At 34.7% G+C, this 27,239-nt stretch overlaps 4 protein-coding genes across 4 annotated transcripts in view; 2 read left to right on the top strand and 2 right to left on the bottom strand.

Annotated features, from left to right (window-relative positions):
• LOC123663574 (flotillin-2) overlaps positions 1–6,645 on the bottom strand; it is a 324,503-nt gene extending 317,858 nt beyond the window's left edge. Inside the window, exon 1 of the mRNA XM_045598246.1 lies at positions 6,383–6,645. Coding sequence (XP_045454202.1) covers positions 6,383–6,431 — 49 coding nt within the window. The 5' untranslated portion in view covers positions 6,432–6,645. The remainder of the gene's footprint in view (positions 1–6,382) is intronic.
• A 937-nt stretch (positions 6,646–7,582) lies between these two features.
• On the top strand, positions 7,583–19,084 carry LOC123663616 (serine/threonine-protein phosphatase 4 catalytic subunit; the record flags this gene model as incomplete). The annotated part of the gene is made up of 6 exons (XM_045598286.1): positions 7,583–7,720; positions 8,425–8,577; positions 10,382–10,500; positions 11,723–11,904; positions 15,495–15,684; positions 17,305–19,084. Coding segments are annotated over 6 exons (912 nt in total), but the record flags the coding sequence as incomplete, so codon positions are not given.
• On the bottom strand, positions 19,072–21,430 carry LOC123663575 (NAD-dependent protein deacylase Sirt4). The gene is made up of 4 exons (XM_045598247.1): positions 21,253–21,430; positions 20,642–20,832; positions 20,313–20,540; positions 19,072–19,546 (listed from the first exon to the last, which is right to left on the bottom strand). The coding sequence occupies exons 1-4, from the start codon at positions 21,413–21,415 to the stop codon at positions 19,217–19,219; spliced, it is 912 nt and encodes a 303-aa protein (XP_045454203.1). The 5' UTR covers positions 21,416–21,430; the 3' UTR covers positions 19,072–19,216.
• A 1,163-nt stretch (positions 21,431–22,593) lies between these two features.
• LOC123663422 (elongator complex protein 5) lies at positions 22,594–23,523 on the top strand. Its single transcript, XM_045598107.1, has one exon. It carries the CDS (start codon positions 22,736–22,738, stop codon positions 23,501–23,503), a length of 768 nt encoding a protein of 255 aa, XP_045454063.1. The 5' UTR covers positions 22,594–22,735; the 3' UTR covers positions 23,504–23,523.
• The last annotated feature ends 3,716 nt before the right edge of the window (positions 23,524–27,239 follow it).

Raw genomic sequence — 27,239 nt, 5'->3', positions numbered from 1 at the left:
TTAAAAAGACCATTGTATTCAACACAGTTCGAGTCCGACTTAGCTTAAGAACAGTTGTTGTCAATAATTTAATTAAATAAATTTAGCAGCAGTAATTAAAGTGTTTTTTTAAAAAGGACTAACGGAGAGCCATCCTAACATAACGAATAGTTACGTCACAAAGGTATTAATAGATACTTATACTAAAACAGCGACAGGTGTCGAATTTTACAGAAACGGACAACGATATATAATTCGCGCCAAAAAAGAGGTGATACTTTCAGCTGGCCCTATCGAGTCTCCGCATTTGCTTATGTTATCGGGAATTGGCCCCAAAACTCATTTAGAATCGATGGGTATACAAGTGATACAAGATTTAAAAGTTGGGGAAACTTTATACGATCACATAACGTTTCCCGGTGTTACGTTCACTTTGAACACGACGAGATTTACTCTGATTGAAAAAAAAATTACTACTATAGAAAATATGGTTCAGTATACTCAATTCGATGATGGACCTCTTACATCGATTGCTGGAGTAGAAACTATAGGCTACATCAGAACAAACGTATCTAACGATGAAGATGAATTCCCAGACTTGGAATTGATGGAAGGTTGTGCTTCCTTTGCTTCTGACGATGGTACGGTCGTAGCTAAAGGTATTCATATGGAAAATTGGCTATATAGAGATGTATATAAGCCTATAGAAAATATTGATAGTTTTACACTACTGTCGATGTTATTACATCCAAAATCAAAAGGCTTTCTGAGGCTTCGGTCGAAAAATCCTTTTGATTATCCAAAACTTTATGGAAATTATTTGACACATCCAAAAGACGTTGAAACGATGATAGCTGGTATACGATACATGATAAAGATGGTTGACACTCCACCATTTCAGAAATATGGAGCTAAATTACACGAGAAAAAGTTTCCGAATTGTAAACAATTTCGTTTTGGCACAGACGAGTATTGGGAATGTGCCATTAGAACACTAACAATGACTCTTCATCATCAGATCGCGACGTGTAAGATGGGCCCTCCGTCCGATCCTGAAGCAGTAGTGGACCCAGAACTACGTGTGTACGGAATCAGAAACTTACGAGTGGCAGACAGTAGCATAATACCAAACACCATAGCGGCGCACACAAACGCGCCAGCTATTATGATCGGCGAAAAATGTGCTGATATGGTAAAAACGACGTGGGGATTAAATTAATTTTACATAACATATTATTAGTAATCAACAATCAGTCTTTTGGTGTAAATATATAGCGATATAGTAAATAATTAGGAAAAAAACTTTATTTGTTATTCACGATTAAAAATAATTTATTAATGTTATTAAGTAATTTTAATATAATTAAGTATAATTAAGTATTTTAATTAAATATAATTAAGTATTATTAATGTAATTAAGTATTATTAATATAATTAAGTATTTTTCTGGCCTGAATTTTTATATTATTATCGCATTATAATGTAACAAATTGATGTCAAAAATGCCAGGATGACCCTTTTTTTTTCTTTCTTTTTTTTTTACTATTAACATCCACGGGCTAAAAATGCCCATGCCTTTTGTTAAACATACATTATTAATACCACAGGCGGTTTATCATTAAGATTACAAATCGACAGTCCTGTGACTGCTATGTAAAACTAGGACGTGGTCCGAGAAGACGGTTTTTTTTTGTTTGTACCTTACAATAATTCTTTGATGGAAACAGTATACACATCGTTCATTCATTCGTAGTTTCTGAAAATGTTATTATTTTTATTATCTATGTTTATAGCTTGTAGTGCGTACAAGCTTATTTGCTAGTTATCATATATCCCGCTGTCTGTATACTTATGTTTGACTTACAATATACACTGTAATATTGTTATTAAGGGTTTTTTTTGTTTTATTAAGGATGTTCCCGTAGGATGCACTCGTATATAATATCATTTATGATAATTTAAGTAACATACGAGTATTCGAAACTAAAATAGTAAAGTCATATATCAATAATGTGTCAAAACACATAACTTGTCAAACAGCTCAAAGTTTTTACAAAGTAATCAATGCTATACTAAAATACATCACGTCGTAATACATAGGATCTAAGACACAGCGCAGGCATTGTGCAGAAGTTTTACTTCAGCCGTGTTGGCCGGTTCCGATCATTTATGCACTAATATAGATGCAAACAAAGCGAGCACAACAAAAATGTGGAAAAATATTCAAATACTACAGTTCTCATATAATGACAATAACATAAATCGAGACTATTTAGTCATTACATAGTATAAAACAAAGTCGCTTCCCGCTGTCTGTATGCTTAGATCTTTAAAACTACGCAACGGATTTTGATGTGGTTTTCTTTAGTAAATAGAGTAATTGCAGAGGAAGGTTTATAATTATGTACATACATGCATAATATAGTAGGGAAACGCTGATAGTTTTTGCAACCCTGCGAAGCCGCGGCAGGTCGCTAGTTTACAATAATATACAGATAAAAAATTATAAATTTTACTAATTTGTTCCTATTTTTCAATTTTGACAATTAATCTTTTGTCTATGAATAACTACAATAATAAATAATGTTTACTACTACGAGTATGCCACTCGCTACATTAGTTATAGTCGATGCCAAAATTTACATTTGAATATTTCCAGAGCTTTTTTAAAGAATATTACGAATATCAGTATCGAATGCATTTCTTAACTTCATGGAAAAAAAATTAACAATGATCACGTTCAATCGGTAAAACAATATTTTTCTGTTTTTATAAATGTGATCTATGTCACAGAAATAGCATCTCGTAGCGAACCCTCGCTAATACTGAAGCTCACCAAAATATAACGAGGTCGGAAAGAACTAGTGTTCATTTTAGCAACTCGTGGACACTAAAATACTTCTTCAACTTTGAATGGAACAAGATGAAGTCTTATAAATTATTTATAGTATTATTAAATATTTTCATTGCTATATTTATTTAATACTAGCTGACCCGGCGAACTTCGTATCGCCTAACACAAACTTTATCGTATGGTATTAAAGTTCAAATTGACTTTTAAGTATTATCACAAATCTTTTGTATGGGAGTATAGAAAAGTGTTGTTTTTAGGCTTATTCAGGAAATTTAAATTTTTTTTTTTAGAATTTTTCTCTCCGTAAGAACCATCCTCGTATTTCAAGGAATATTTTAAAAAAAGAATTAGCGAAATCGGTCCAACCGTTCTCGAGTTTTGCGCTTAGCAACACATTCAGCGACTCATTTTTATATTATAGATTACAATTTTGTGTTCTCTTACAACGTGATCGTAGATTCAAATTTTATGACATTAGACGAACGGTGCGTAGTGGTAGATGGATATTGGTATTAGTACAAATATTTTTTGGCGGTTTATATGTCCCGGTTGTTATCATAAATACGTGATAATGATCGTTATTCGTAGTAGTAAACATATCCGTCAACCCGCAATGGACCAGAGTGGTGGATTAAGTTGCAGTCCTCCTCATGGAGAAAGAGACTTATGCCCAGCGGTGGGATATTACAGGCTGAATCGTACTTTATGCTACTTGCTACATTAACTATAGTCGATAGCAAAATTTCCATTTGAATAATATTTCTAGAAAAGAATAGTACGAAGGAATGTTGGAATGAATTGTTCATTGCATATTTGCATATTTAGTATGACCGTATCCTATGGACGCCTAGAAAACCAGGAGAATCGTAAGTAAAATGCGACGTGTTGCCGACCTTTTTTTTTACAAGTGATATAGATCCACGGGCTTATGTGAACCCATGTCCTTTTTTATTCTAAAAACATGCAAATTTTTTTTTTATTTTTTTTTTTATTTCAAAGTAGATGTTGCCGACCTTATTTCCGCTGTCAACTCAGCACATCCTATGGCTAGTTGGCTACCTCACTCAACACAGGAAGAAATGAACTTCCTCATTCGGGCATCTCCAGATTTTGAACAAGATATTTCCTGCTATTTCCGCTATGACCTTGTAACAAGTTTGAGATTATTGGCTATACAGTCATATTTTTAACTGATATATCCTTAAAACTGACTTCTATACTATAAAAGCAAAACGCACTTATTTGAATCCTCGATTTTAACCGAATTTCAATTAGAAGGTTCTCAATTTGACTGTATGTTTTTTTTGTACGTTTGTTACCTCATATCTTTTTACTAGGTGTACCGATTTTAGCAAGCATTATCAGTATAATATATATAGTATGAGCTTAAGGTATCGGATTTTAGAAAGAATCATAAAAGCAGATGATTCTTTTAATGTTCGAAAGCTGGTCCTTTATCTTGTGATCCCATAGAATTTAATCAAGATCTAACTAGTATATATAGTTCGATTCGGTTTTTTCGTTTGCGAGAAAACGATAGGTCTTAAAAATTGTGCAAAACTCATAACGTTAACGCGTTTTTGACGTAGTTCATAAAAAAACTAGTAAAAAAATTGTTTATTCCACTTATATTCGACGTCAAATAATACCTCAAACACAAAAATACTATTTAACACGTTATACACATAGATCACATAATTTTAAACAACATTCAACTTTAAATAACTAAAAATAAAATTGCACGAGCCTTTGGGTGCGGTTGATAATAATCGCATTTAACCGACTTAAAAAAATGGGGTTCTCAATTCAACTATATTTTTTTGTGTTGTTTCGTAACTTTTTACTTTCTGTAACGATTTTGATGATTGTTTTTATATTCAAAAGCTGGTGCTTATCACGTGGTCCCATTTAAATTTAATCGAGATCAGACGAGTTGTTTTTGAGTTATCCCTAACAATATGTATTTAATTGATTATTATTTCGACTACCTAAGATGTATTACGTATCGAGGTAAATTGAAGTTTTTTTTGCCTTTTTTTTATTATTTGAGAACAAACAATTATATTAAAAATTAAAACAGTAAACAAAAAAAATAGAATGTGAAATATGGTAGGTGTAAGATTTTTAACAGGTGTATTGCGTGTAACGTTTCTTTAACGCAGTGCCGTGTCAACAAAAGTGTAAACTGAAATTTTAAGTGAAATTAACAAAGGCATTGATATATTGTGTTAAATGTGTTAATAAATGTATATTATTATTTATTATTGTGTTGATAAAATACGAGTATATATACCTACTAATATATACACTCGCTAACCTGGAGCCTCGTACTTATAGCGGAAAAAATTAATTTTGTATTTATTTTTTTATTTTGTATGATAAATATTACCAAGGAATTACATACATATTATTATTATTATTAAAAGTAGCTCACCGTACGAACTTCGTGCCGCCATATATATTTTTTTTTCTTTAACACAACCATGCCCTAACAACGAACAAAAAAAAAAGATTCCCATAATAAAATACTCATATAGTCGTTCGTTATGCGCGTACATACATTTAGGCCATTCGCTTTTATTTATATAAATGATTTAAATTCAATTACTTACATCATCACTCATACATTTTTTTTTCAAATGGCCTTGAATTAATTCTGAGAAGTAACCCTAATTCGGCCCGTCCGAACAGGGGACACGAATAGGGAGGTTACATTGGTTAGTCACTATTTAAGCTACTAAACTCATTATTGAATGAGTACTACTGGGAATGTAGGTATATAAGGATGATGTCATCTGTCTAGCGCTTGATGTACATATGATAGAAATTTATTCCGCCTTTTCGCCTCTAGGTTTCTAGTACTTAATACATAGGTATATCTTTTTGATAGCGTTTTGTTGGAATTTTCCGTAATTATTTTAAAAGGGGTAAAATATGCTGTCATGTTTATGCAAATTGTAATGAATTGGTTTATGTCTTAAAGCGTCAAACATACTTCTAGACTCTTGAAAAAGATAAACAAAGATAGCATGTTAAGTACATAAATTTTTACGATTCCATAAATAGACGATATCTGGGCCGGTATTTTTATATACCTAGTAACATAAATACTTCACATAGATGATTTTTTCTTACACAAAATTTTCAATTCCAGTCTGATCAGATTAATAAACCGCAACATACGTCTAATAACATAATCATTTCACGTAGTTTTTCCTCAATTTTTATTTCAGTCATTAATATACCGATAAAAACATAATTCCTGTTTATAATAGCGATAAGTATATTATGATGTTCATACGAAAAACTGTATAAAACATGAATGACATTGGTTAACTTCGGGAGTCGGAAATGAAATGTCCTTGTAATTTTTGTTTAGACTGGCTAGTATCATTATGTGGAGATTATTAACATGACACATCTTTTGTCTCATGTATTCTGTTATCAGCTAAAAATAAACTTACGACCATAGTTGAATAATGTTTGTAGCAATTTATTAACTTAATATTTATAAAAAATATTATGAAAAAAAAAATTAATGCAACATACCTGATACAATTAGCGCTTCGTTCGGGCCCACGGTGTGAATATTTCCCATTTTCCTTGAAATTAACTGCACTAAACGAAAACACTAATCAATACGACCAAAATCGATATTATTTACAATTATAAAGCCGCGCCGATGGAGTACACAATATTTGACAAGTAGAAAACAACAATAATAACATACACAGCACACAATTTACACACACGAAGATAATTTACCTTCGTTATACAATAACACCACAGATTAGAACTACGTATCTAAGATAAGAATTACGTCATTTACGTCACCGTCAAATGTCAAACATAGTTCACTTTCATTTCGTTTGCATCAAGTTTGCATGCTCTCTACACCCCAACGCTTCCCCAACGCCCCGCTTAGGGTTCAATAAAGTTAGCGCTATACTTGTGATAAATGTAATTTATGATTTGCAAAGGATTACTAAATACGTCTTTTTTATGCTATTTTAGGTAATTTAGCTCTCATCTAAAATATTGTTAAAATATATATCTGTTTAATTATGCTTAAAATATATTTTTTTTAAATTTCAAAACTACTTTACTACAAAATTAAATCGTTATTCCTAGTCCTAAAATTACAAGCTTCATACCGTAATAATTTTCGTAACATGCGATACTGAATTTTCGTAAAACTTTTCTACTTTATTTTTTACTGTTCATGTTTAAAAATTGTTGTTCCTTTTATAAATCTAGTGACGTTTACGTCACTAAAACTTTGCAAAGAAATATTTAAACCAACGAATGCAAAATAAAGAAGCTCGGGCAGTTTATTATAGTTTAAAATCTTTATACAACCTTTCAAATAAAAAAATATTTACATTTTTTTTAACTAAATCCACGTATTTATTATCTGTACTCACTACGACAGTTCACAAAGCTGTGGTATTTGTATTTCTTGTCTATGAACTGTCTATAATTATATGATAATTTGTGATTATTTTTAAGACATAATAATTGGTAGTGCTAATGGTTATAATACAAAAAACTAAGTGAAAATTCTAATTGTAAGTATTTCTTTACTTAAAGTGCTTATATTAGTTTAATAATAAAACTCCTTTTACATCCGTCGGCCAGTTAGCACCATTTTTATGCAAAACGAAATGGCATTAGTACCCTCTTACAAATTTACGTTTTTCAATGTTTTGCAGATTTAGGTCACTATAATTTGAAACGATGTCTGACACGAGTGACTTAGATCGTCAAATCGAGCAACTGAAACGATGTGAGATTATAATGGAAGCAGAGGTTAAAGCCCTCTGTGCGAAAGCCCGCGAGATCCTTGTAGAAGAAAGCAACGTCCAACGGGTCGACTCTCCTGTCACGGTATTCATTATGACCTCCTTTTAATCTTAATGCTTAACACTATTATATGTATTATACATATTTAGCCGTTTCAGTAATCTCACTCCTGTCTTCTCCATTCGTGACGTTGGCGAAATGAAACGTGCTTCACTGGCACAACTGATAGCTATTAAACTAGTCAATCGACATTATTCTACTAAATTAGTTAGAATGAGTATTATTATAATAAACTTAATAAAGTAAAAAGTAAAATTAGATGATATGATAGATGATAACATAAAAAAAAAAAAACAATTACGAATTTGACCTCCACAGGATATATAAATTACTGTATGTTAAATAAAATCTTAAATTTACAAGAATTTCTGGGAAGAGACATCATATCTTGATCTTTAAATGAAAACTCTTTTATTGTTATGTATGTTATTTTTGTTTTGTTGTGGACATGGATAATATTTAATGATGCAGCATAATTATTTGGGACGGGTTGTAATGTGAAAAAATCCAAACTTTCGGTTCTCATAGTAAAACATTACAATTTTATAAGACTGGGAAAGATAGTCTGTATAGGAAAGTAATTAGGTCCTGAATAAGTAGCCCTGAGGTTAAAACATAATTAATTTAAATAAGAAAAGCCCAATGATTATCTAATAATTGAAGTTATTTGAAAAAGATTTACTTCAATGATGTATATCTATATATTTATGGTAATAATGTTATTGCAGGTGTGTGGAGATATCCACGGTCAGTTTTATGATCTGAAAGAGCTGTTCAAAGTCGGCGGTGACGTACCTGAAACAAATTACTTATTTATGGGAGACTTTGTAGACAGAGGTTTTTATTCAGTCGAAACATTCCTGTTATTACTTGCATTGAAAGTAAGTTTGGACTTTTTCAATTTTAATTATTAATATACGAATTAAAGATCTGTTTAGGTTAATTTTTCCAAAAGTTTCTGTTTAACGTCAAAAACGTGTGACTTAATTGTAATTATTAGTTACAATGATAAACATTTTATTATGATGAGTAAAGTTATGAATGTCATTTTTCTTCTATTTAACAACATCTGTGTTGTCATTTCATTATAAAGTGATGTGGTGGTTCCCTGTCTCTGGACTTCAATACACTTTCAGCATTTGTCATTGGACAAATCATCGGCGAAAAGCTGATGGAGCCATAGTCTTTAAAGAAGAAGATATGGTGGCTTTGGATTTGTTCTTTCATATTGTCAGAACCTGAACAATTTCTAATTTAAGAATGAAGTTTATTTATTTAGATATATGTATAAAGTAGTTGAGCAAAGAATATAGCCACCCCCTGTCTTCCCGTGGGTGACGTAAGAGGCGACTAAGGGACAACAAGGTTCCACTAACACCTTGGAACTTAGCCGAACTAGTAGCCGACCGATGGCGGCATAACCATCTAACCGCTGGCTTTGAAACACACGGGCCGAAGACGGGCAGCAGCGTCTTAGGTACGACAAAGCCAGCCCTGCGGTCACCAACCCGCCTGCCCAGCGTGGTGACTATGGGCAACACACATGAGTTCACGCATTTTTGGCGCGAGCTTGTGGAGGCCTATGTCCAGCAGTGGACTGCAACAGGCTGGAATGATGATAAAGTAGTTGATAGATAGATAGTTATCTAGTCGGTTGCGAGGTTACCTCACTAAGGGCTTGTTTTACCAGTTGCAGTATCCAACAGATAATACTTGACAAATTATTCTTTTCTCCATCAATTTCCATTATATTTATTGCATATTTCATCATGCAGTTGAGAATCTAAAAATTGTGCCTACTTAATTGAGGTGAAACACATCCTAATGGCCTGTTCATACTGCTGGTAAAGTCTATTCGTAACTTATGTTATATCTAGTTTATGTAAGCACTAAATAATATTACAACAGCCAATTGTTGAAAAAAATGTGTGTTGATAAATCAGTATATTGGTCATCCATGGGAATAACTTAAAATCAGTGAAAAAGACGGTTTATGTTGTTTGAGAGGTGGAAAATATCTACAGCTTAATTCATAGAATTTATATAGTTATAAATTTATACTTTTAAACATAAGTTAAATTGAAAAAGTGTTAAAACCTTAGGATTATATTAACATAGATATATAGCATATATATATAAATAAAGAAAACAATAAGAAAACTCCTCACACTCAACAGCGCCTAATAGCATTTACTCTTGTGTCGGGGGTCCGGAAAGACACATAAACGCCTGGACCACGGCAAACATCTGGCCCATGAGCTGGGATCGAACACCGCTAATCGGTAGTAATAATAATAATGGTTAGGTAATATCAATACATATTACAGACATGGGCGTACCCGCAGTGGGGCCAGATGGGGCATTCCCCCCACTCTGACGAAGCTAATAACAGAAGTTTTTTAGATTTATAATTTAAATTATTAAATATCTTAATTATTCAAGATATTATTGAAATAGTTAAGATATTAAAACTAAATAAAAAACCACTTTCAACTTTCTACTTTGTACTTATTCAATTTTTACAATTATATGCTTCTGTCCTACCCCTTACAAAATTCTGGATATGCCCATGTATATGTATCATTTTTGTTAATGTTATAAGTAATTCTATATTAAAATTTATAGTATCGAAGTATGACATTAAAATAATAATTCAATAATATAAATTTTGCTTGTATGTACTAGGTTCGTTATCCCGATCGAATAACACTGATAAGAGGGAATCACGAGTCGAGACAAATAACACAGGTATATGGATTTTACGACGAGTGCTTAAGGAAATATGGATCAATCACTGTTTGGAGGTAAGACTATTTTAAAGCAAAACTCAAGAGTTAGTTTTCAAAACTATATTTTTAAAATTTAAGGAATTAACATCGTATGGGTGTTTGTGCAGTCCTTGTGGGTGTCCCCAACGTGCCTCCGTGCCTCGGAGAGCACGTTAAGCCGTCGGTCCCGGCTGTTATCATGTACACCTGATAGCGATCGTTACTCGTAGTAGGGAATATATCCACCAACCCGTATTGGAGCAGCGTGGTGGATTAAGCTCTGATCCTTCTCCTACATGGGAAAAGAGGCTAACAGTGGGATATTATAGGCTGAAGCGTAACGTTGTATTAGACTTGGTTCTACAGAAAATAAATTGGTAACGGTATAAGAATTACAATAAATTCGCATACTGAGAAAATACATTTTATGATAAACAAAAAAGAAATTATAAGTGTACAAGACAGTAAAATAACAGTAGAAGTACCAAATAATGTCTGGTATATCAGAAAACCATTGACGAAAGGATTGCTGTATCACCAACCACACTCGATAGAAGCGTTTGAACCTAAATTCACAGACAGTACATATCCTCCCATCATTCAGTTCAGTTACAAATACATGTAACTGAACTGAATGATGATGATGATGTGATGATGACTGTACTGTTGTGAGGCTACGGCAGTAAGAATATATCCACCCCCTCTCTTCCCGTGGATGTCGAAGGAGCCGACTAAAGCATAACACAGTTCCACTACTACCTTGGAACTTAAAAAGCCGACCGATGGCGGCATAACCATCCAACTGCTGGCTTTGAAATACACAGGCCGAAGACGGGCAGCAGCGTCTTCGGTGCGACAAAGCCAGCCCTGCGGTCACCAACCCGCCTGCCCAGCGTGGTGACTATGGGCAAAACACATGAGTTTACGCCATTTTTGGCACAAACTTGTGGAGGCCTATGTCCAGCAGTGGACTGTACTATCAGGCTGAAGCTTCTTTCCCATCTGATAACCTCTCAGTAACTTATAGTTTTCATTGATCACCTGCTAATGCTAATAATTGATTTTCCTAAATCTCTCACATGTACAGACTTCGTCTGAATCGATATTTTTGTGAGATATTCCATTTATCAAGGAAGGCTTAATATATACTTATGCTTATAGGCTTTTGATTATATTAGTATACACGTTTTTTCCTCAAATTTACGCAGGCGAAACCGCGGACCACATCTAATTAATTATATTTTAATTAAAATTTTAGGTATTGTACAGAAATATTTGACTATCTATCACTGTCGGCGATTATAGATGGTCGAATATTCTGCGTTCACGGAGGGCTCAGCCCTTCCATACAGACGTTAGACCAAATACGAACCATCGACCGGAAACAGGAAGTGCCCCATGATGGACCCATGTGTGACTTGTTATGGAGTGATCCAGAAGGTACGTACTTTTTAAATGTATAATTGTGTTTGCAGGCAAACTAAAAAAAACCGACTTCAATTATATCGACAAGTAATACAACGTAATTAGACCAAAAAAAAAAATACAAATAAATACGCGTTATCAAAGATTACTCCAAAAGTTGTAATTAGATCTCGATGAAATTTAAATGTGACCACATGATAAACATCGGCTTTCGATTAACTTCAAAATCATCAAAATCGGTACACCCAGTAAAAAGTTATGCGGATTTTTGAGTTTCTCTCGATTTCTTTGGGATCCCATCATCAGATCCTGGTTCTCTTATCATGGTACCACACCAGGGTTATCTCCTTTCTCCAACAAAAAAAGAATTATCAAAATCGGTTCATAATCGACAAAGTTATCCCTGAACATACATAAATATATATATATACAAGTCGAATTGAGTGACCTCCTCCTTTTTTGAAGTCCGTTAAAAATTACATTTAACTATTAGTAGTTTATACCCCGATTATCACTATTTATATCAAAACAATCGATATTTTTGTTAAATACATAATATTGTTATAAATATATTGTGACGGAATTGTTAATATTTCTACATTAGAGAATCAAGCTTCAAGATATATGATAAATGCCCCGATCAGATCTCTTTTGCACAATAAACAGTCTCGATATCTATAGCTTTACCCGACAACAACAGAATGTAAGACATAACTATGGAAATAGCTAAAATATATTATTCGCGCAGTACCAAACGTCGGTCAGTTGACAAACTTTCCTAGCGCACTTGGCTTTCTTGGCGTTCAAAAAAAGGTTGTTGGTTCTTGAATTCGCGATAAAGAAATGTTCACGTCGTCATAATTTACTTTTTTCCTATCGACTTTAAAAATAAGCGATGCATCATGATCAGCAAATAACACTATCATAAATCCTTAATATGAAATGACACATAATTTATATATATTAAAAAAAAAGGACTTAGCATCGATCCCTGTGGAACGCCATTTTTTAGCACAGATCCAGAAGTCATCTTTCCATTTATTAATTCCTATTGAATTCTATTACACAGATACGAAGCAATGACATAAAAACTTTACCCTTAACACCGTAATACTCAAGTTTAGTTAATAGAATCCCGTGGTCGACGTAATCGAACGCCTTTAATAAGTTACATAATATACCGAGCACCATGCCATGCGTGAAAATTTTGAGGAAAGGGTTATTTTCAATACTAATTTTACTTAAAACGGGATATTTGCAATCCCCATCTCGTGAACAAGACATTCGTAGATCATGTCGAAACATCGAGCTCCACTAAATAAAATAAAAGACTTGGTAAATATCCCGTTTTAAATAATTTAATAATGTGGTATTAATCTCAATTTCTTTTTCCTAATAAAAATAGAGTAGTTTTGTAGTAATGTACCTATACCTATGTAAATTAATGGTTGTCAATTGGCGTAGTTGGCAGTGACCATGCTTTTTGCTCCAAGATTGTATTGGATCTGGGTGTACTATATATTTATTTGTACATTAGTCTAAGCGGCGACTGTCGTAAAAAGTGGGGATCAAATATACGCCCAGAAATGGACTTCATTACTTATTCGATATTAGACAAATAATAAACCAACTTTTTGGCCATCATAAACTCGTCCAAATTTTTGGTTTTTTTTTTGCGACAGACCAATTCTATTGAAAAGACCTGACCTCAACTGAGGTAGGGCACAGCAGGAATTTCCTGCTCAAAATATGGAGCAAGCCCGACTGGGGTAGTACCTCGACCTTACAGAAGATCACAGCAAAATAATACTGTTTTCAAGCAGTATTGTGTTCCTGTTGGTGAGTAAGGTGACCAGAGCTCCTGGGGGGATTGGGGATTGGGTCGGCAACGCGCTTGCGATGCTTCTGGTGTTGCAGGCGTCTATAAGCTACGGTAATCGCTTACCATCAGGTGAGCCGTACGCTTGTTTGCCGACCTAGTGACATGAAAAAAAAAAAAGAGGAATAAGAAGAAATGACCTTAAATTCTTGCTAATACATTATATAGAAACTATCATAGCACTTAATTTTTGAAGGTGTTTTGGCAATCAGTTGCGAAAAAAACTCCCTGCCAGACAGGTTTTTTTATTCTGTTGATAAGAGCTCTGTCGAATCATACAACATCGCACTTAGGTTATATATTTACAAAAATTTATCGCATAAAAAAAAACACAATTGGACAAGTTTCGTGCTTATGATTTGTCATCGCCTTTTATGGCGGTAGCCGCTCAGACCATGTCTGTTATCTAAAACAAAAATTAAGTTTCGAACGTTAAAAATATCAACCGACCCAGAGTGTCGACCTAGTCGTATAAAAAAATCGTATGTGTATGATAAACGCTTATTTAACTTGCTATAAATGTGACAAACAAGCGTACGAACCACCTGACGGCAAGCAGTCTGTGCATTGTAGTCCAGGAGCATTGCAAGCTGTATCTTATCTACTGTGATCCTCTGTAAGGTTGAGGTACTTCCTCAGACTGGCCGCTCCCAAGTAGATAATTTATAAGTACGATAATTAGTAAGTACAGTCTACATCTATGGTCGAGCGTACTACAAACTAAATCTTTTTGTATCTATAACATACACACACGGTCCTCTATTCGTAAGGAAGGCAACTGTTATAAGTAGCAGCTAACTGACTTTGACACATATTTTTACATAAATAAATATATATTACACCGAGACTCTGGGCGGAAAGTGGACCCAGAAAGCTGGCGCAGAAAGTAGGGTCACGACAAATAGCGCCAACGGTATAGTCCACCTCGCGAGTTGTCTGGAAGAAATGGCTCTTTTAGCGATAAGACCGCCTTTGTACATCTTCCTCTAATTATACAACAACAAAAGTAGTTTTGTTTGTATCTTTTAATGGTGTTCAATAAAGAATATTATTATTATTTCTTTTATTCAATATATTTTCTTATGATTACATTTTTAATATATTTATAAAAAAACAAATAAAAATATTTAAAAATATAAAAATAGTAGTCCTCCGATGGCAGGTTGAGGCCCAGGCCACGTAGTCAGGCCAGGTAGTTAAGGTTCCAGGCTGAGGAACCTCCTCACAATGCGGGCCGTTTCAAGCAACACTGCCTTTTGAATCCGACCCTTGATCCGACAGTCAAGTGAGAGTTTCTTAAGGTGTTGGTCGAAACTCATCGCTAATTGACCATTAACCGATACAACAATAGGAACAATTATTGTTGAGTCTACATTCCACATGCCGGTAATCTCGTGGGCAAGGTCATTATTGTCATTGGTGGTTATTTTTTTTTATTTTTTTTTTTTTATATCACTAGGTCGGCAAACAAGCGTACGGCTCACCTGATGGTAAGCGATTCCCGTAGCTTATAGACGCCTGCAACATCAGAAGCATCGCAAGCGCGTTGCCGACCCAATCCCCAATCCCCCCAGGAGCTCTGGTCACCTTACTCACCAACAGGAACACAATACCGCTTGAAAACAGTATTATTTAGCTGTGATCTTCTGTAAGGTCGAGGTACTACCCCAGTCGGGCTGCTCCATATTTTGAGATTATTATTATTGTTATGACTGTCGCGGCGCAGACACGCAGGGCTGGGGCGTGTCCCCGCGCGGCGCGGGCTACCTGTTCGGCTCGGACGTGGTGGCGCAGTTCAACGTGTCCAACGACATCGACATGATCTGCCGCGCGCACCAGCTCGTCATGGAGGGCTACAAGTGGCACTTCAACGAGGCCGTGCTCACCGTCTGGTCCGCGCCCAACTACTGCTACCGGTAACCGTCCACACCGCCGTCTACACCATCGCCCACATAACACCACTAACAACACCGTCTACACCATCGCCCACATAACACCACTAACTACACCACCGTCTACACCATCGCCCACATAACACCACTAACAACACCACCGTCTACACCATCGCCCACATAACACCACTAACAACACCACCGTCTACACCATCGCCCACATAACACCACTAACAACACCACCGTCTACACCATCGCCCACATAACACCACTAACAACACCACCGTCTACACCATCGCCCACATAACACCACTAACAACACCACCGTCTACACCATCGCCCACATAACACCACTAACAACACCGTCTACACCATCGCCCACATAACACCACTAACAACACCATCGCCCACATAACTCCACCGTCTACACCATCGCCCACATAACACCACTAACAACACCATCGCCCACATAACACCACTAACAACACCACCGTCTGCACCATCGCCCACATAACACCACTAACAACACCGTCTACACCATCGCCCACATAACACCACTAACAACACCATCGCCCACATAACTCCACCGTCTACACCATCGCCCACATAACACCACTAACAACACCATCGCCCACATAACACCACTAACAACACCACCGTCTGCACCATCGCCCACATAACACCACTAACAACACCACCGTCTACACCATCGCCCACATAACACCACTAACAACACCACCGTCTACACCATCGCCCACATAACACCACTAACAACACCGTCTACACCATCGCCCACATAACACCACTAACAACACCATCGCCCACATAACTCCACCGTCTACACCATCGCCCACATAACACCACTAACAACACCATCGCCCACATAACACCACTAACAACACCACCGTCTGCACCATCGCCCACATAACACCACTAACAACACCGTCTACACCATCGCCCACATAACACCACTAACAACACCATCGCCCACATAACTCCACCGTCTACACCATCGCCCACATAACACCACTAACAACACCATCGCCCACATAACACCACTAACAACACCACCGTCTGCACCATCGCCCACATAACACCACTAACAACACCACCGTCTACACCATCGCCCACATAACACCACTAACAACACCACCGTCTGCACCATCGCCCACATAACACCACTAACTACACCACCGTCTACTCGTGACTCACGAAGGGCTTCGAGTGGCACTTCGATGATTCAACAAATTTTCAATAGAGCTTCAGTATTTTAATTTGTAGATAATGTTGACGATGCGTCGGTGCAAGTCACAGCACTGGTTTGTGGCTGTAGCGCTAGTGGTTGCGGGTTCGATCCCGCACAAGGCAAACATTTGTATTGACCATACAGATGATTGTCGTAGTCTGGGCGTTTGTGCTTGTGTATTGTTTCCGGGCCCCCGACACAGGAATTAATCTTAGTGGGGCCGTTCAGTGTGATCTGTTTATTATGGCCTTACCTATTAACCTGACAATGAAATATCTTGAAGACCAAATACAATCATTCTAAAATCAATAAATTGTAAAATTTAAGATTCTGCAAAATTTAAGATTCTGCAAAATCGAGGACAACTGAAATAAATATATTTATAACATTTCCAACAGGTGCGGTAACGTAGCCGCGATATTAGAACTAAACGAGAGTCTCCAGCGCGAGTTCACAATATTCGAGGCGGCGCCCCAGGAGTCCCGGGGCGTTCCCTCGAAGAAACCACAAGCCGACTACTTCTTATAATGTCACCTCCAAAGACAATTCTGATCGCTTAATATTACAGTTTTATCGTAGTGACAAACATTGGAATGTGGAAAAATCCATTGCGATATTAAGACTGCCGTGTTGCAATTTGAATGTGTTTATGACAGAAAAGTTCTATGAACGATTATCTAAATTGAATTTGATTTAAACTTGAGAAACTGTTTGGGCGTTTTGCAAAAGGTAATTTTCGTAAGTTGCCATATACAAATTTTAATTTATTGACCAAAATTTTTGTGTCTGCTAAGCATTGGAACCAATTTGATTTCTGTTAAACCAAATGCTGTATAACGTAAAATACCTAAAAACGATTTTGTTTGTCCATATTAAAAAAAAATATATATTTTATTTAACATACTGTCATAGACGGAATTGTTGACAAGTGTTTTGACTATTTTTGAAAATTACCTGATTTTACGTTTGAACGTGAAATTAATTGCTGTTCAATAAAAAAAATGCTATCAAATATTTAACTTTAAAAATCTTGAACAAGCTTAGAGGATAATAATAAAGTTCTCAAAAAAAATGAACAGAGAATAAAATGAACGGGCCTATTTATTCGTGTTGCTGTGTGTACACAATCTACATTCAATTGTATCGTAATTTCATAAATAAATAAATGTAAGTTATATGACATTTTGTATTAGTGTGAAACGTTTGTCGGTTCCTTGTCAAGTCTGATATACTCATCGAGCACTGCCGTAAACTTAATATCTACGTACTGAATGTTTCGTAAATTCTCATAAGAATAATGATTTAAAATCTTATATTTGCAGTGATAAAATCTTTGACCTAAAGGTTTTTGGGTTATATATTAAATAAACATATTCAGAGCCTGTTTCCCTGATTACTGATAAAGTTGTCTGACGTATAACGTTAGCCAAGAGATAAAAGTTTTTGACATTTATGTATACCTGTGAATATTTTTTTTTTTTATATACATTGAGGTGGAATAGGCTCTGATAGCCTGTTTTGTCTGATAAAACTGTCAGATACAGGCCGTTCCTTTTCAACATTCATGAACATGAATAGCAAGGTTGATGAGGTTTAAGTAAATAAGTCTATTTAAAAAAAAAAAAAACAATTACTGATAAGGTTTGACTTTTGAGTAAGTGAATGTGCTTAAAAAGTAATTAGATTTTAATATGAAACTAATTTAGCGTCTGTGGGTTAAGTCCATATCTCATTAAATCTTTTCTACTGCTACTCTAATTTTTTAATACCAAAGCATGGCACTATCATATTAATAATGTGCTTCTTATTTTTAACCTACTTCGAAAAAATAGAAGGTTCTGCTTTTGTCGTTATTTTTTTACCTAATTTCATGATTGTCTAAGAATAAGCTCTTCCTGAATTAGATATGGAACGCTAAAAGAATGTCTCAATAGCATTAGAATGATCTCAAATGTCTAATTGTTTACCATCATTGATTTAATGTAATTAAACATTTTAAGATTTTTTTATCATAATTTTTTTTTTACTACATAAAAATGGCATAAACAAGTAATTTTGCCATTTTTTTTTTTCAATGATTGTCTTATTATTTTGGTCAGTAGATATTGATATAGAAATTATCTATTTGTATCAGTTCTTGTTTTGTAATCAATTAAAACAAGGTATTATTTAACAAAATATTGTGCTTTTATTTATATTAAATTTTGTTAAAATTATCAACAACTTAACTGAAACATTCTAAACTAAAACAAATTACAATGTATGAGGTAAACTATCACAACTTTATCGAGTATAATTGTTATTAAAATGTCAGGTTACTTTAAATACATTGCACAAGTCTGTCAATATTTCTCCACACTTTGTAGAAACTTTTAAGTCAACAATGTCGTCAGCTCTTGTGGGTCCAATGTTTAATACGGCAACCTTCTTTTTCTCCTCTTTAGCCTGTAAGATTATCCTATAGCTTGAATAGACGGTTAAACTAGACCCCAATACGAACACAGCATCACTACCAGAAACCTGTTTCCTTACTTGTTCCACACGGTCTTTGGGAACGTTATCACCGAAAAATACAATATCCGGTTTAAGAGGACCTTCACATTTTGGACAAACAGGTGTTCGGAAATTGTCAACTTGTTCCTGAAATAAGGATTATAATTTTTTAATGATTTTTACAGAAATATTAAAATTTGTAAAATAAGATTGATTTTTAAATAATTTTCAGTAAATATACATTTTGAAAACTGAGATAGGAATAATATAGGACGCGTTCCATGTGACGCGGACATCTAAAATAATTGTGTTTGCTCACAAACGATAAAACAGACATGAATTTCATTGACAAGTTAAATAAACTTCTATTTAACTGGATGGAACTTTCTCTATCAACTCAACAAAGGGCACCGAGTAGTGCTCTCGCACATTGTATCTGGTCTAGCTCCTAAACGATTTTCCGGCCTATTATAAAACTTTACAAGCATGTTCTGTATACTAGTAGGTAAAGACCTCTTGTAAATGAAAAAATAAAAAAAATCAAAACAACTATTCCTAAAAAAAATTTTTTTTTTCAATTTCTAAAAATTTTCAAAGCTTTATTCATCATCTCCACATTTATTGTTTGTTTTATAATAACTTTTAAACACTTATAATGGGACACAGGATAGCTGTTGGTTACTTAAAACTTAGTCTTTTCTCATTAATTGTATATTTTACTATTATATTATATTTGAATTGAGGCCACACTGATAATAATATATTCAAATATTATTAAAACCGGAAACATAAACATTAGTTTTCCGCTTCACATATCACACGTCACAATGCCCCGTGAAAGATATTCTATTTACTTGCTTGTTGCAGTTTAATGCACTTAGTAATAAGCTGTTAAAATAAAATATTTACATACCTGAGATAAATCTACATCTCCATCAGGTCTAATTGTGCTGAAGCTGCTTTCCATGCTAGGATTATTTTTCAACAATATATCTTGGAGTTTAAACCGATCTATTTCATAGGGGCATGTCATACATTTAACAATATAGCCTGTCCCATGAAGTTCTATAACATTCTCTGAACCTGCCTTATGGTGTAATCTGTCTACATTCTGAGTCACAATTGCTGTTACTTTACCAGCCTTAAAGAAAAGTTTTATATTATTGCAATAGTCAAAGTTTTTTTTTATCTTTTAAAAAAAAAAAGAAATGAATGGAATGTAACCACAAATAACTTTGTTACCTTTTCCAATTCTCTGATGGAGTAGTGTGTGGTGTTTGGTTCCACTGAGCTGAACTTTGGCCAACCGACAAAGTTCCTCGCCCAATATCGTTGTCTCACTTTAGGATACTTTACAAAATCTTGATACTGTATGGGCTTATGATTGCTACGGGCGTACAAACCAACTTCTTCAGAACGATAATCTGGAATACCTTAAATCAAAGAATTCATTTCAGACACATGGTTAAAAGCTTTACAACAAGAAATTTTAAAACAGTAGGCTACGGTTTATCTCAGCTAAATAATACGCCTTTCAAACAGTATTGCGTTCCTGGGGTGAGTAAGGTAAACATGGGTTGTCTGGAAGAAATGGCTAATTAGCCATAAGTCCGCCCATTGTACTTCACTGTCTGTAACTATCTTTATGCTTTATTTGTAATATATTTGTGGTGTACAATAAAGGATAAAATAAATAAACATCCTGTGGGAGATTGTGGGTAGGGTCAGCAACGCGCATCCGATGCTTCTGGTGTTGCAGGCGTCTATAAGCTATACTAATTGTTTATAATCGGGTGAGCCGTATGCTTGTTTACCATCCTAGTTGTATAAAAAAAAACAGTAACAATGTTTACCTGATTCTGTAGATATTCCTGCACCTGTTAATATGAGAACCCTATCGTTAGTTTGAAGAAACTCACGAAGTTTTTCATAATCCTCCTGATCTGGCGGTTTGTATGCCGGAACGAAAACTATTTGCCGAATGAATTTTCTGTGTGGAATAATTCTACTAAACATGTTGACTTTTTTATAATGATTATGAATAACCCAAGCACAAATACATTTCAAATTCGCCCGGATTATTGCGCCCGATTGCGATTTGCGCCTTTTACTTCCGTATTTTAAAAATGGGTACATCAATGTCAATGTCACAAACAAAGAGTGACTAATCTAATTTGACAAGGGCCTGTGTCACCAGTTATAGATAGTTTATCCTGCACATAAGTTACGAATAGACTTTAACAGCAGGACATAGAATAAGCGCTAGACTAGCTATTTAACAAATTATGTTTTACCAGTTGTGGATAAGGATTATCAGTTACGAAGTAATAGTAAAGTATAAAGGACTTTGTTTTTTCAACGTCTGGTCTATACTTCAGTTCAGCTTATTGCAGTCCACCGCTGGACATAGGCCTCGCCAAGTTCGCGCCAGACATCCTGGTTTTCCGCAATTCTCATCCAACCTATACATGCAATCTTACGTAGATCACTTCAGCCTATCGCAGTCTTCTGTTGGATATAGACCTTTACAAGTTCGCGCCAAAAATGGTGAGAACTCATGTGTGTTGCCCATAGTCACTACGCTGGGCAGGTGGGTTGGTGACCGCAGGGCTGGCTATGTCGCACCGAAGACCACTGCTGCCTGTCTTCGGCCTGTTTATTTCAAAGCCAGCAGTTGGATGGTCATCCCGCCATCAGTTGGCTTTTTAAGTTCCAAGGTGGTAGTGGAACTGTGTTATCCCTTAGTCGCGTCTTACGACACCCACGGGAAGAGAGGGGGTTGCTACATTCTTTACTGCGGTAACTACCGTGTATATATACTAGCTGACCCAGCAAACGTTTTTTTGCCATTTATATTATTAACCCCTTAATTCCCCCCCCCCTCTCCCTTGTAACTTTGGGGTATGAAAAATAGATGTTTGATTCTCAGACCTACCCAACATGCACACTAAATTTCATGAGAATCGGTCAAGCCGCTTCGGAGGACTTTAACACCGCGACACGAGAATTTTATATATTAGATATAGAGTTTTGTATACTTTCGATAAAAAACAATTATTTCCTTTGCATATGATTAATTAAAAATCGACTTTCATACATAATCATTTTGTTATTTTCGTATAATCGATTATAAGAAAGTAATAATTTATAATTTTTGACTTCCCTAGTATCAATCATGATCATGAATCATCTATGGTTTCGTCGCCGGGCATTGTAACCAAATTTTAACACGTGCAGTTGTCATTTATTTTGATTATTTATCGACTTGCACAACCTTTGTGCACAACTTCAAGGCATTAAACTTAAGAATAGAATTGTAATATTATTTTATTGTTAATGATGACTTTATTCAAGCTAAAAGCTGCCTCTTCTTTGTTGATAGAAGATGATTACAATAAAAATATATTACCCATACTAACAGAACTGGTTGATAACACAGATTGTATTATCAAAATATTTTGTTATGAACGTTCAGTGCAGGTTTGGCAGGATGCTTTTAAAGGTAGATCTGTCCAGTGCTTCAAAGGCTTTTTAAAAGAAGAATGTTCATCGACAACCAACCAAACCAAGAAGCTAGTTTGCATTATAGATTCAGTAAATCAAATGGCATTAGAAATGGGTTGGAGTGAATGCTTAAGAAACCTAAGAAATCTAGAAAACAATTCTAAAGTAATGAAATATATATTAGTATTACACAAAGATTGTATATTACCTCATTCTAAATTACATATAAATTTAAATTATATAACAAATGCTATAATATCATATGATAATACAATTTCAAATAAAGTTTGGATTCAAATAAAGAAAAATGGTAAATATTATAAGAGTGAAGAAATGTTATCATATGATAGCAGAACATCTTCTTTGAACTTTACACCTGTTGTTAAAGCTAATAATAAAGTTGAAGAACTAGATAAAGTTTTACCAAGTAATCTCTCCACATTCAAGATAGAAACTGATCAAACACAACAATTGGAAAAGCATAAGTTAAAATTACCATACATGAGCAAAATAAATGAAGGTCAGGGTAAGGTCTATTATGAACCAGACGCAGTCGATGACTGGGATGATGAAGATCCAGATGATGACCTCGATATATGAATAAAGATTTTAACACAGAAGTTTATCGTTTTCAAATTACCCTAATTAATCAAAAAAATTTTTTTTTTATTTGTAAAATATGAATTATTGCTTGCTTTGTATCTAGGTACTTAATATTTTATACAAATTTTAAGTACACTAACTTCAGTAAGAATGTTGTAAATGACTGTTACCTCAATGTAATTATAGTGTCTATTGTGGCTATCAAATTTAGATTCACTAAAAAATATATACACATGTCCTATGTATTGGCCAAAGTAGTTTTTCACACATTCTATCCACTGGGTCATTTATGCAGATTATTTTATGCACCTTTAGCAAACTTTCGAATATTGATCTGTAATTTAACTAAAATAACTTGTATGATATTTCATACAATTCTTATGAGTGTACTATAGGTACCCACACCAGTGCTTTTTTACAATAAATTAATATCATCATCGGAAATCAAAGCGACTTGTAGAATTGCTGCGTCAGTTTTTGCAAGACTGCGTTTGTGGAATGCGCAACCATCCTCGAAGATTCACATGATATATGCGGACGATAAAAGTAGTACAAGAAATATCACCTCAATTTTTCTTTATTAATTATATATTCTACCTATTTGTATAACACATATACATTTTATTTCGTTATACAGCAGATACGTGTTCCATAAATCATATGAAATCGTCACCTATATTAATTTTCTTCAACATATTGCGAACACTTTATAATCTAGATACATATGTCCATATTATCTTATATGTAAGATTAATTAAAAAATTAAAAAAAAATGTCGAAACACTATCGTATATTCGAAGATTTTTTTTCTAATTCGAAATTTTTGTTTTCAAAAAGTGCAAGATTATTCATTTCAAGGTCAGCGATAGATAATTCAAACCGATGTAAAAAAATTAACATTATTATCGGATTTCGCATCACAAATTCATTTTCGTTTTCCAAGTTTTCAATTCGTTTGCCAAGACGCGGGCTCCACTCTAAGACACACCTGCTCCAACGGCCATCGGTCCTCCGACACAGATGACCAGCCCACTGCCACTTCAAATTCCTAATTCTGTGGGCTATGTCGGTTACTTTCGTTCTCTCGCGGATAGTCTCATTTCTAATCCAATCTTTGAGAGAAACCCAAAGCATAGCCCGTTCCAATGGCTTTAAACTTATGAGCCAGTCCCTACGTCAGTGTCCACGTCTCGGCTCAGAGCCATATAAATAAATATTGTAATGAAAATACTTGGATAACATTGGAAAAACAGTTCATGGGTTTAAACTTTAAAGAAAATAGTCCTGGATACGAGTCGGCAAAACTGTATAAGAAACGGCATCCAGCTTTAAAAAAAATGTTTACAAGATCTCCAGGAAAATAGCCCCAGTAAAAGAAGACATGGTGAATAAATTCTTCGACAGCCTAGAAAAATAGATTGAAGACGTATGCCTGAGTATACGACATGGACGAAAGCGGATTTCATGATGACCCTGGGAAACAGACATCCCAGAACAGGTGCAAAATTCCAGCAAGTCTGTTTACCATAGCATTTGCTGGGAATGCTTTTGGAGAATTCATCCCTCCTTTCTTCATATTTAAAGGGAAACATTGTTGGTCCGACTGGCTTGTCAATGCTCCAAAATATTAAAAAATAGCTGTATCGGTCTGGCTGGCTTGATGCTGATAATTTTTGAAGCCTTGCAAAATTTTTGTACCAATTGTCGACCAAAAAGAAAGAAAAAAAAATCTAATATGTGACAATTTAAGTGATCGTATAAGTGTAAAAACTGTGAAGAGCTTAATATTAAATTTATTTGTCTTATCCCAAAATCCACACATCTCCTTTAAACATAGGATATTTTTCATCCTTAAAGTCAGCTTGGCGAACAGTGCTTAACAAAGGGCATCGAACATAACGAGGCAGGAAAACTGGAGAAGCAATACTAAAAACGTGTTTTGCCAGCTTAATAATTCAATGCTTCAATTGAATGATCCCCAGCATGTATTAATATGACAGCTGAATTCAAAAAATGTGGTATTTTTCCATACATATTGAAGTCCTACAAAATTTACCTTGAAGTGTAGGTGACTGCATTGCTGATTTTGACCAAGAAGATCAGCAAAATATAGAGAAAACCTCAAGAGAACAGATAAATAACAAAAAAATCTAGTAATGTAGAGAACGAAAGTGACAAGAATTACATAGAATTTTTACATCTGTGCATGTATCATGGTCGAACATTACCCAGAATGTAAAAGAATTGATTATAAAAGGTTTTTAAGCTGAAAAAAAAAATGTTGCTCTCATGTTACCCCAAAATCAATCTAACTTTTGACCACGACTATTTTTATTTCTCAGGATACGCACATAATTTGTAAACTTTCTAATGTAAGTTGGTAATTACAAAATCAAAAGACCACTTAAATCATAATTACTGCGTGTAGGAAACTATACGGTTTATGGACAAACTACCGCAATTTGTCTCTTAAGAGGTCCAAAGTTGCCCGGAATTATTGTACTGCGAACCTACCTAATATTTTCAGCATTCGTAAATCGAGGATACTCGGATATAATTATGCGTGTATTGTGGTGTAATCACCGTCTTTGTACGTAAATTTCGCCTTACGATACCATAATTATGTTAAATAATTGTGTTTGCGCGCAAACGAAAAAAAAACCGACTTCAATTACATCGACAAGTAATACAACGCAGATCGACGAAAAAATAGTCAAGCAACTACGCGTTATCAAAGATTACTCAAAAAGTAGTTATCAGATCTCGATAAAATTTATATGTGACCACATGATAAACATCAGCTTTCGATTAAATTAAAAATTATCAAAATCGGTACACCCAGTAAAAAGTTATTGCGGATTTTCGAGAGTTTCCCTCGATTTCTCTGGGATCCCATCATCAGATCCTGGTTTCCTTATCACGGTACCAAACTAGGGATATCCCCTTTCCAACAAAAAAAGAATTATCAAAATCGGTACATCCAGTAGAAAGTTATGTGGTATAATACAACGTAGGTCGACGAAAAAAGCGTCAAGTAAAAACGCATTATTGGATATAACTCGAAAAGTAGTTGTTAGATCTCAAATAAATTTAAATGGGACCAATTGGCACACACCACCTTTCGATTAAAACAAAATTTGTCGAAATCGGTCTACCCGGTCAAAAGTTCTGATGTAACATACATAAAAAAAAAAAAAAAAAAAAAAAAAAAAATACAGTCGAATTGAGAACCTCCTCCTTTTTTGGAAGTCGGTTAAAAATCAAACGCACGTGTAAGGTCCCTTCCTTTGCTATTATTATTTTACTAGCTGTGCCCGCGACTTCGTCCGCGTAGAATTAAAAAAAAAAGTTATTAATCAGTTCGCAGTGTTATAAAATAAATAAATTTCTAAAATAAAAGTACCCTATGTTACTCCTTACTACATCAGCTATCTGCCAGTGAAAATCGGTCCAACCATTTCAGAGATTAGCCGGAACAAACAGACAGACAAAAATTGTATAAAATGTTGTTTTGGTATATGTACCGTGTATCAATCCATATGCATCTAGTAAAAAGCGGTTATTTTAATATCACAAACTGACACTCCACTTTTATATATTTGTATATATGATAATGGACAGGTGTTAACTTTAAACAAAGTCGGTATAATACAATGACATATACTATATTGATAAATAGGCATATATTCAGCAATTATACGTGTAAAAAAGATTAATTACGAATTTATTTTTT

Source organism: Melitaea cinxia, chromosome 20 (genome assembly GCF_905220565.1).
Source record: "Melitaea cinxia chromosome 20, ilMelCinx1.1, whole genome shotgun sequence".
NCBI lineage: Eukaryota > Metazoa > Arthropoda > Insecta > Lepidoptera > Nymphalidae > Melitaea > Melitaea cinxia.
This window is presented reverse-complemented; position numbering and strand designations above follow the sequence as displayed.